Raw genomic sequence first — 12,259 nt, 5'->3', positions numbered from 1 at the left:
ACATAATGAAATGAACATTGCCCTGCACAAACAAGCCGAATGCTGAAAGCTGAGAGCATGATACTTAATAATACGTAGACTGTGAGCACAATAAGCTAGGCATAAAGTCCAGACAAATGGCCGTGGTCAACACGCGCCTGCTTCTCCGAAGATTGGAACTTTAACTAGACAAGAAAACTAGAGAAGACAACAAGAACAGAGGTAGACGTAATTCCTCCCTCAACGCGGCGTCGAACGAGCAAGTATAATAGGTGGCTGTTAGTAGGCTGAATGTTAAGGTCGTGGGGAAAAGGGAAGAGAGAGAAGAAGGTGAGCTGTAAACATAGGAATCAACAAACTCTATGAGAGAAAGAGATAAGCTATAAGTAAACCAACTATTAAATCAAAAAAATATATAAGTAAACCAACTACTATATGAGTTTGCTAATAAGTGGACTGTAAGGATCCATACAGCCAGCTGAAGGCTATATCATTAGCCTTGCTCTTGCCGTTTAAACTCGAGTCGTGGGTAGGCCTGTAGCTTGCTTTCAGTTTTTTTGGCATCATAACATATGCACACATTATTACTCAATCTTCCAATCAATTCCTATGCAGGAGTAATTCTTCATTGCTCCTAATATTTATTATGAGTCTTGAAATGTATTTATTTTAACTAGATATATGTCCGTGCGTTGCACCAGGGTCATTTTTTGAATTGAACCTCACTAATCACATGCGGACACGTGAGCTTTGACGACTTCGTATCGGACACAGACACGTGGATCTGGTCTTCGCATCGTAGCCGGATATAGGACGCAGACGTGTGAGCTACGAGTAGAGTATGATTTGCATCGTACGTGGATGTGTGAGCAAGGATCAAGATTTGGTATATCACCGAGTAGATTATTACTTTAGAGTTGGTATATCACCGTGTAGATGATTATTTTAGAGTCTTTTTAGGTATAGAGATAGAGATTAAAAAAAGGTTAAACTAAGTCCAGTTAAATTCATAAGAGATAGTTAGCTCGTTATTATTACTGGATTGATCTAACAAGCTATGCGCCGAACGAATATGTCTACCAGTTTTAGATTAAGATTTGAACTTATTTGGTCTGGTACGGTTCATCAGTCTGTTCGCTTGGTCGTAAACGATCATAAATTTTCAGTCAGAACAGTATTTTTCTCTCACACCAAACCAGCCAACAGTAATAATCTATGATGGTAGCACCAGCTAAACAGGCTGCATATGCGCCGCACTGCTTTTAAGTGGGTGCATATGCATTTAAAAAAAGTCCGTGCACATGCAAAACGCAAAACAGCAAACTCATGGGACCATGACTGGTACATCCGCGTCATGCGTCCAACTGATGTGGACCTCTGCTACCCGCCTACTCCGTATCAGAGTTAGCGGTCACCAACTATCAGTGTATCAGTGGTGGACCCAGGATTTGAAACGAGGGCAGTCATAATCAAATTTTTTCAACACAATACAATAAAATCTAAAAAAAATCGCTGACCAGAAAAATTGCAATAAAATCTAAAAAAGTTCACTCACTAAAAAAGTTGCAATAAAATCTAAAAAAGTTCAGTGACTATAGATCCAATCAGCCCAAGCCCTTCTCTCGCTCAGTCACTGTCCAGCGGGCCTACCTGTCAGGCTCTTCCCCTACCTCTCGCTGTCGCCTCTGCCATCGTCGGCGCCCGTGCGACGAGGCCGCCCCACGCGACCAAGTCCGCGGACCGAGCACCGCGCGGAGCCAGCCCCCTCCCGCTACCGCGTCCAGCCGTCCACCGCACTACGCCCAACGCAGTCGCTCGCGCCCTGACCCACTCTCCCGCGCAACCGAATCGCGGCCGCCATTGACAGCGAGCTCCACGACCTGGCCCTTCCTCCTCCCCTCGCCTCCGCGTCCATAAATCCCGCCCCCTCAGCACCGCAACCACACGCCGCAACCGCTCCGCCCATCCCCGAACCCTCTCCTCTCCCCAGTGCCTCCATCCACTGCCGCCACCGCATGGACGAACTCCATCTCGAGCTCCTGATCTCCCAACTCCGAACCCCTCCGGCGCAGGCACAGCGGTTGCGGCCACCCCGGCTCGTCCATCGGCTCCGACTCCCTTCCCATTGCCGCGGCCGCAGCCTCGTCCCCGGCCGAAGGGGGTGGAAGGAGGTCGGCCACGGGCGGCCCTGGAGTCCTTGGCGAGCTGCCCGGCGGCGGGTAGTCCCGAGCCTACCTGGACTACCCGCTGGGTCCGCCACTACCAACTATATTCTCTTAAAACTCTTTATTAGTCAGATTTATTAAACAGCATGCCTTTTAAAATTTTAGCTCGTATGAAAGCACAGATTGATAGACTAGTTCAGTTAAGCGGAGTGCACGTTCCATGCAATGCGATCCATATTATCTCTGTTCCAAGTGAAGGGCCCAGGGGGTGTTTGATTCCCATAACTAAATTTTAGTCTATGTTCCATCGAATGTTTAGACACATGCATGAAGTATTAAATATAGATGAAAAAAATAACTAATTGCACAGATTGCGACTAATTTATGTGACGAATTTTTTAAGCCTAATTAGTCCATGATTTGACAATGTGGCGCTACAGTAAATATGTGCTAATGGTGGGTTAATTAGCCTTAATAAATTCGTCTCGTAAATTAGTCTCCATCTATGTAATTAGTTTTATAATTAACTCATATTTAGTCCTCCTAAATAACATCCAAACGTTCAATGTGACATAAACTAAAATTTAGTCCGTGGAACCAAACATCCCCTGTCCTGACAACTTCTTTGCCTTCATGCACGGTGTCAGTGGAGAAGCAATACCCGTACCGCGGCATGGATGGCTGAGCCCGACGTGACCTTGAGAATCAAGAGGGTATTTGGTTACCGGTCGCGCACGGCTAAAAAACGTTTGTAGTAATAGAATATTTTTTTTTAGAGACGGCCGATAATATGAGCCGTCTCTATAAATAGGTTGATTTGTAGGGATGGCTCACTCACCAGCCGTCTTCTGTATTGCGATTTGTAGGGGCGGCTCAATCACCAGCCGCCCCTACAAATCACGCTTGTTCATCATTGATCATCATGAATAGTTGTGATTTTTTTAATCTCTGGGTGAAATTTGTAACTAGTCTTTCTTCCTCGTACTAACTCCAAATGTGATAATTTTTTTCTAAAATTTTATAAAATCATGCCCTATCAAGTACCATGTTGATGTGGTCATTCTTTTCGTTTAACAAAGTTTGAGCAATTTAAAATTTAAAATTTAAAAAAATTATAAGTTCTAACAAGATTTTGAAACATCAAATGATTTTAGCTGAAAAAGTGATGAATACCAAAGATATATAACTCATTAAGATCTATAATTTTTATTTTGGTTATTTCTTCATCTGATAAAGTGATAGTAAACATTGTTTACAAAATCAACATGTCTCGCATATAGTTAATGAAACTATAAGTGATATGTGAATTTGTGAACAATGTTTACTAACACTTTGTCAAATGAAGAAGTGATCAAAATAAAAGTTGTATATAGTGATGAGCTCAACAACTTTTATATTTACGACTTTTGTAGTTGAAATCATTTAAGGTTTCAAAATCTTGTTTGAAGTTGCTATTTATTGAAATTCAAAATTTAAACTGTTCGAATTTTGTCAAATGAACAGATGACCAAAATAAAAGTTGTAGATAGTGATGTGTTCAACAACTTTTATATCATTACCTTTACAACTAAAATCATTTAGAGGTTGAAAATCAGGTTTGAAGTTGTCATTTTCTGAAATTTAAAATTTAAATTATTCAAAATTAGTGACAAAGATAGATGGCTAGACTAAAATAATAGAGTATGATTTTAGAAAATTTTAGAAAAAAAACCCATCATATTTGGAGTTAGTATGAGAGAAAAAAAACTAGTTATAAGTTTCAGCCACAGATTAAAAAGAGAAATCACACTTGTTCATCATTGATCATCATAAACAGTTGTGATTTTTCTTTTTAATATCTGGGTAAAATTTGTAACTAGTATTTCTCTCTCATACTAACTCTAAATATGATGATTTTTCCTAAAATTTTCTAAAATCATGCTCTATCAAGTATCATGTTGATTTGGTCATTCTTTTCGTTTGACAAAGTTTAAGCAATTCAAATTTTCAAATTTTTTTAAAAATAATAAGTTCTAATAAGATTTTGAAACACTAAATGATTTCAGCTAAAAAAGTTATGAATATCAAAGATGTATAACTCATCAAGATCTACAACTTTTATCTTGGTTATTTTTTTATCTGACAAAGTGATAGTAAACATTGTTTACAAATCAACATGTCTCGCATATAGTTCATCAAACTATGAGTGATATATCAATTTGTGAATAATATTTACTAACACTTTGTCAAATGAAGAAGAGACCAAAATAAAAGTTGTAGATAGTGATGAGTTCAACAACTTTTATGTTCACGGCGTTTGTAGTTGAAATCATTTAAGGTTTTAAAATCTTGATTGAAGTTGTCATTTATTGAAATTCAAAATTTAAACTGTTAAATTTTTGTCAAATAAAAAGATGATAAAAATAAAAGTTATAGATAGTGATGTGTTCAATAACTTTTATATTCATCACCTTTACAGCTAAAATCATTTAGTGGTTGAAAATCATATTTGAAGTTGTCATTTTCTGAAATTCAAAATTTAAATTGTCCAAAATTAGTGATAAAGATAGATGACAAGACTAAAATGATAGAGCATGATTTTAAAAAAAAAATTAGGAAAAAAACCATGACATTTGGAGTTAGTATGAGAGAGAAAAACTAGTTACATGTTTCAGCCATAGATTAAAAAGAGAAATCACACTTGTTCATTATTGATCACCATGAACCGTTGTGATTTTTCTTTTTAATCTTTGGCTAAAATTTGTAACTAGTTTTTCTTCCTCATACAAACATCAAATGTGATGATTTTTTTTCTTAAAATTTTCTAAAATCATGCCCTATCAGGTTACTATGTTGATTTGGTCATTCTTTTCGTTTGACAAAGTTTGAGAAATTTAAAATTTCAAAATTAACAAAATTACAAGTTTTAACAAGTTTTTGAAACAACAAATGATTTCAGCTGAAAAAGTGATGAATACCAAAGATGTATAACTCATTAAGATGTATAACTTTTATTTTGGTTATTTCTTTATCTGACAAAGTAATAGTAAACATGGTTCATAAATCAACATGTTTCTCATATAGCTCATGAAACTATGAGTGATATATGAATTTATGAACAATGTTTACTAATAGTTTGTTAAATGAAGAAGTAACCAAAATAAAAGTTATAGATAGTGATGAGTTCAACAACTTTTATGTTCACGACTTTTGTAGTTGAAATCATTTAAGGTTTCAAAATCTTGTTTGAAGTTGCTATTTATTGAAATTCAAAATTTGAACTGTTCAAATTTTATCAAATAAAAAGATGACTAAAATAAAATTTGTAGGTAGTGATGTGTTCAACAACTTTTATATTCATCACCTTTACAGATAAAATCATTTAGTGGTTGAAAATCAAGTTTAAAGTTGTCATTTTTCTGAAATTCAAAATTTAAATTGTCCAAAATTAATGAAAAAGATAGATGACCAGACTAAACTGATAGAGCATGATTTTAGAAAAATTTTAGGAAAAACCATCACATTTGAAGTTAGTATGAGAGAGAAAAACTAGTTACAAATTTTAGCCACAGATTAAAAAGTGAAATCACACCTGTTCATCATTGATCATCATGAACAGTATGATTTTTCTTTTTAATCCCTGGGTAAAATTTGTAACTAGTCTTTCTCCCTCATACCAACTACAAATATGATGATTTTTTTCTTAATTTTTTTTAAAATCATGCCCTATCAAGTTACTGTTTTGATTTAGTCATTCTTTTCGTTTGACAAAGTTTGAGCAATTCAAATTTTCAAATTTAAAAAAATTACAAGTTCTAACAAGATTTTAAAACACCAAATGATTTCAGCTGAAAAGTGATGAATACTAAATATTTATAACTCATTAAGATCTATAACTTTTATTTTGGTTATTTCTTCATTTGATAAAGTGATAATAAACATTGTTCACAAATCAACATGTCTCTCATATAGTTCATGATATGTGAATTTATAAATAATGTTTACTAACATTTTATCAAATGAAGAAGTAACCAAAATAAACGTTGTAGATAATGATGAGTTCAACAACTTTTATGTTCATGACTTTTGTAGTTGAAATTATTTAAGGTTTTAAAATCTTGTTTGAAGTTGTCATTTATTGAAATTTAAAATTTAAACTACTTAAATTTTGTCAAATGAAAAGATGACTCAAATAAAAGTTGTAGATAGTGATGTGTTCAACAACTTTTATGTTCATGACTTTCTTATTTGAAATCATTTAGGGTTTCAAAATCTTGTTTGAAGTTGCTATTTATTGAATTTCAAAATTTAAAATGTTCAAATTTTGTAAAATGAAAAGATGATTAAAATAAAAGTTGTAGATAATGATGTGTTCAACAACTTTTATGTTCATGACTTTCTTATTTGAAATCATTAAGTTTTCAAAATCTTATTTGAAGTTGCCATATATTGAAATTCAAAATTTTAACTTTTCAAAATTTGTCAAATAAAAAGATAACCAAAATATAAGTTGTACATCTTGATAAGTTCTACACTTTTCATTTTAAATTATATTTTGTCTTAAAATTCAATTAAAAGTTTATAAATTCAAATTTTAAAATTTTTAAATATTTTTTCTTTTAAATCTATATATATAAGCAAGTAATTTTTTATATGTACAGAAAAATATAGCAAATTATTTTTATTACATTTATACATTTATATATACATTTACATATTTTAAAAAATATGTAGAAATAATATTTAAAAATATAAAAAAATATTTGTGGACTCTGAATATAGCACAGTCGGCCCACTCATCCCCTCCTCTCTCTCTTGCGCTCCCGAGTCACGACGCGAGAGAGGCCACGGCTCAGGGCGACCTCGGCGGTGGCCGGCCCTCCGCGTGGCGGCAGCCACCCTTGTCCTCCTCCTCTTCCTTCTCCTCCTCCTGGTCCTCCACCACTCCCCTTCCTCCTCGCGACGCAAGGCAGCGGGTCGCAGCGGCGCAAACGGTAGCCTAGGGTTTGGCCCCTCCGTCGCCGGTCGTCCCCACAGACGTGCACCACCACGGCGACATCGCAGGTCGTTCCCACGGATTGTCCCCAGCGGTGGTGCCCCAGGGACGGCCGATCCCGGCGCAGCGGCCCTTGGCGGCGGCGGCCTGCCATCGGAGCCGCGCGGTGTCCTCCTCGCCGGTCGCCGCCCTCCACCTCCGCCTGGCGCGCCGTACACCTCCTCGCTCACCTTCGCATCCTACGCGTCGTTCCACGCCTCCCGCAAGCCGCCGAGCATCGTCAAGGCCGTGCTCTCCGCGGACTGGCCCCCCTTCTCGGGCGCCTGGGGCCCGCACAGCCTCGGCGAGCTCGACGTCACCTTCCTCTCCTCCTACGCGCTCGCCATGTTCGCCGCGGGCCACCTCGCTGACCGCGCCGACCTCCGCCGCCTCCTCGGCACGGCCATGCTCGCGTCCGGCGCCGCGTGCGCCGCTCTCGGCGCCGCCTACTTCCTCGATGTCCATGCGCTCGCCTTCTTTGTGGCCGTGCAGGTTGCCAGCGGCGTCGTTCAGTCCGCCGGGTGGCCCTGTGTGGTCGCCGTCGTCGGGAACTGGTTCGGCCACGCCTCCAAGCGCGGCACCATCATGGGGGTGTGGAACTCGCACACCTCCATCGGGAACATCGCCAGCTCGGTCCTCGCCGCGGCCGTGCTCGAGTTCGGATGGGGCTGGTCCTTCTTGGTTCCTGCGGTCGTCATCGCCGCGCTCGGAATTGTCATGCTGGTGTTCTTGGTCGCGCACCCGAGCGAGGCTGGCTTGGAGGTGGAGGTAATGGAGGTTGAGATGAATGGGGATGGTGGGGAGGAGGTAGGGCTGCTTGGGGAGGATAAGAAAGAGGTTCAAGGGAATGAGGATGACGAGTTCGAGCTGGAAATGGGATCACAATTGCCGAGAGCAATCGGGTTCGTGGAGGCACTGCCTGGCATGGCGCCATATGCATTCTGCCTATTTTTCTCCAAGCTCGTTGCCTACACCTTCCTCTACTGGTTGCCATTCTATATCAGAAATAATGGTATGTGCTCATTTGTTCATACATTTATTTTTGTATTTATCACATTAACAATGGTAGTATATGTGCTTGTTACTTGATCATAGTTCGCACTCAAATCTGTTGGTACTGTATTTCCAAGGATTGGGCTGTGAAAATATCAGTCAATGAATTCTGTTCTTGCCAGCAATTGCAGTTTCATGTTTCAGACCAGATAGATGATTCTTATAGTTTCAATCAGTTGAATTGGTAGATACTGTTATGATCCTTAGATCATTGGGGGATAACCATTGCCAGGAAGCATGGTACAGATCTAGCTCTAGATGTACCTGCCTTGGTATTACCACCTGAGAATTTACAAATAGATAGATAATACATTGAAGTGCTGACACATATATTTTCAGCCACAAACTGTACGTATGACTGCCAGATTATTAGTACTTGACGTTTTCCTAGCCTAGGTTAGTATATAGATTGAAATACATTTGATTCACCAATCACTACGGGTTTATATTTTGTTTTATTCTCAGTTGAATCCCGCAAGGAAGTGTTTATACCCCAACATAGAAACACCAATCCAATATAACATATCAGCTTAAGCATTTCTTAGTCATGATGCCTTCCTATCTTGGATTAGTAGATTGTAATACATCTGGTTCATCATGTGTTCATAATTTGGTTAAGGTCAGGCAGAATCTCAAAAAAAAAATGTTGACCAAATTATTTTAATCTAAATCTTTAGTGTTTGCAATAAGAATAAATGTTGCTCCTTATAGATCTTCAGGTAAGAATATGAGTGTGCAGACTACGGAGTCAGGAAATTTTTATAGCTTTGCATAATCTGTGTCTTGACTAGGACCTATTAGAGTTAGGAAATTGGAAGTATGCAGTTGATAAACAATATGTGTGGAGAATCTTGGTGTCTGTACATGTTCTATATTTAATGCAATGAGTGAGGTATTGAGGTTGGAATAACACCATCCAAATTTCCTGACTTACTTCATATTAATGTTCAGTCTTGGGATCCTGAATAATTTCTCTGTACATCATACTTGATCTTTTTGTGGGTCACTTGATTTCATGGAATCATAATTGTAGCTGGTTATCTTGGTTACAGCAATGAAGAAAATCACAAGTATTTTCCAATGACAATCCTGTGTTTCATTTTATCACCATGGCTCATAATAGTCTGTATGTACTCTGTAAATTGGCAGCTTTGTAGATGTACTTCTAGAGATCTGTATGAGTAATTCATATGTTTTACCCAGATTAGTTCAAGGTCTTCAGATAGGTTAGTGCTGCTAGTTAGTTTATGAACATTGTATATTTTTTTTGAAGCTTAAGTACCTAACCATACAGTTTAAGTATTCCTGGAAAAGCAGATTAGCACTGCTACTAGTTGGTTTATGAACATTGTTGTGATTTTAGCAATCCTAATTGCCTAATGCCCTAAACATACGACATAAGTGTTCCTGCAAAAGCAGCCTTTTTGTATACCTGTATGGTAGCTTGTCGTTTTGTTGTAAAAAATATATGTTATATCATGCTTTTTTTCGTTAAAAAAAAGTCATGGATGTTTGACAGTTTTATTTACAGAATTTCGTTTAGTTTGATCTAAAGATGGACTTGTCTTCAGATAATAAACGATGAAGATGGGGGCAAAATTGGAGGTTGCACACGCCAGGCTTTCTTCAGCTAATAGCAGATGTTGCCTAGTAACCGACTGTCCAAAGGTTAATTTTCTTTACTGTTTTTTTATTTACTTTAGTATATATGTCTTTGGTTGTAAAATTTGAGGTCTTTTATTTGCTTGCATACCTCATAATTCTGATCACTATTTCTTATTCCTATCCAAAAATGATGTAGATCAAGGAATTTAGGGGTACATGATCCAGAGCTGAATTTTACAGTTCCATAACTAGGCCATTTGTTGTCTCAATTAGCGCTCAGCCCCATATTTTTTTAGATGCAGCAGTAGACGGTTTTCAATTAGCACACACCGAGGGCTTTCGTTATATACCCTCATTTTATTTACTTCTGTTTCTTCTTAATTGCGGCTTCAAATAACTTTCATTAACAAGTTTTTGTGAATTTGGGAACAACACTTTAGCTCCATAGGTTACTATCTTATTTATTTTTTTTAAGATTTTGTTTAGGCTCTCTTTAGTTATATACCCATAGTTTACGGAAAAGTCTACTTAACCCCCTACCTATCAACCATGGTCTACTTCACCCCTCAAACTATAAAATCATCTATTTTACCCCCTGAACTTTTCAAAACCGTCTATTTTACCCCCCCGGCGGTTTTCGACGGTGGTTTTGCCACAGTAACGGTGGTTTGCTATAGTAACGGTGGTTTCACCTTTTTCTTTTTTTATTTATTTTCGCTGAATCTTTGAAAAATCATAGTAAATCATAGAAAAATCATAAAATGGAAAATCCAATTTTGTTGGACTCCACATGAGTAGATCTACATAGTTAACATATAATGTGGTTTGCTTTAGTACAAAGGTTTTGCTGTACCTTTAGATTAATTGAAAAATCTAATTTTGTCTGTAATTAATTGGAATTTATCTATAACTAAGTTATACATGGTCCAATGAGTACGAAATTTTTACTATAGTTCAAACATACAATAATTAGCCTACCATAAAAATTTCACCATAATTGGACCACAGAAGCTGCAGCTATGAATTGTTCCAATTAATTACAGACAAAATTGGATTTTCCAATTAATCTAAAACTACAGCAAAAATTTTGTACTAAAGCATATCATATTATATGTTCATTATGTAGATCTACTCATGTGGAGTCCAACAAAATTAGATTTTCCATTTTATAAATTTTCTGTGATTTACTATGATTTTTTAAAGATTCATCAGAAATAAATAAAAAAGAAAAAGACAAAACCACCATCACTATAGCAAAACCACTGTTACTGTAGCAAAACCACTGTCGAAAACCGCCAGGGGGTAAAATAGACGGTTTTAAAAAGTTCAGGGGGTAAAATAGACGGTTTCATAGTTTGAGATATGAAGTAGACCATGGTTAATAGGTGGGGGGTTAAGTAGACTTTCTCCCATAGTTTACTAACTTGTGTTACGAGTCTAGTTACTTTGGAGGTGTGCTTACTGACAAGTAAAGTTAATCAGTTAATTATATTTTTGCAGGTGTGCATGAGCTGTCCAGTGTGCATGAGCCCAGGTACTTCATATTGATTCTCAAGACGTATACATATCGATAATCCTTATTAGCTTATATGTTTGTATACATACTTGTAACGTTCATTTAGGTAGAAATTCTTAGGACCAACACCTTTGCTCTTGTGCTTGTGGTCAAATTTGAATTATATATATATATATATATATATATATATATATATATATATATATATATATATATATATATATATATATATATATATATTCGGGTTGAATTTAAATTATAAATTTGAATTTTTTTGACGAAAAAATATACTGTATTGACGATTCTAGACTGAACCGCTCCTACAAACAGGTATTATAGGAGCGGCTGGTACTACAGTCGTCCCTACAAATCTATTTTGTAGAGGCGGTTGGTGTTACCAGCCGCCTCTACAAATCTTGTAGGGGCGGCTGATAACACCAGTCGCCTCTACAAATCGATTTGTAAGGGTAGTCTGAGAATCGTCTCGACAAATACATGATTTGTACAGACGGTATGGTAGGGGCGGCTAGCCAAACCGTCCCTATAAATCATCTAAAGCCACCCCTACAAAAGGTTTATGTAGTAGCTGTGGCTGCGCCAAAGGTAAGGCATGAAAATCGGACACTGCGGTTGTGGCGAGATTCACTACACCTAGCCAAAATTGTGGTGGGCCTAAACTTAGGCCCCGTTCGCTTGGCTGAATTTGATTGAAAAACACTGTTTTGGCTGAATTGTTGTGAGAAAAAAAAACATTGTTCCGGTTGAAAAAAAAAGCCGAATAAGCTAGATTATAAGGTAAGCCGAAGGGCCGTGTTCAACCAAACCGTGTGAATGTGGCAGCCTTATATACCTCTGCTATGGCACGGAGTAGCAGGCAACCGACTGTGTTCAGATGCGAGGACTAAAGTTTAGTCGTGTTATATTGTA

General features: G+C 37.5%; 1 protein-coding gene across 1 annotated transcript in view; it reads left to right on the top strand.

Moving 5' to 3' along the window:
• LOC136470555 (putative glycerol-3-phosphate transporter 5) overlaps window positions 1-11,478 on the top strand; it is a 29,523-nt gene extending 18,045 nt beyond the window's left edge. The window contains exons 2-4 of the mRNA XM_066468361.1: window positions 6,911-8,170; window positions 9,783-9,879; window positions 11,317-11,478. Of these exons, the coding sequence (XP_066324458.1) occupies window positions 6,911-8,170; window positions 9,783-9,796 (1,274 nt within the window). The 3' untranslated portion in view covers window positions 9,797-9,879; window positions 11,317-11,478. The remainder of the gene's footprint in view (window positions 1-6,910; window positions 8,171-9,782; window positions 9,880-11,316) is intronic.
• The last annotated feature ends 781 nt before the right edge of the window (window positions 11,479-12,259 follow it).

The sequence above is a fragment of the Miscanthus floridulus genome, chromosome 8 (genome assembly GCF_019320115.1).
Source record: "Miscanthus floridulus cultivar M001 chromosome 8, ASM1932011v1, whole genome shotgun sequence".
Lineage (NCBI taxonomy): Eukaryota > Viridiplantae > Streptophyta > Magnoliopsida > Poales > Poaceae > Miscanthus > Miscanthus floridulus.
The sequence above is the reverse complement of the archived record's forward strand: the minus strand, read 5'-3'. Positions and strand labels throughout refer to the sequence as shown.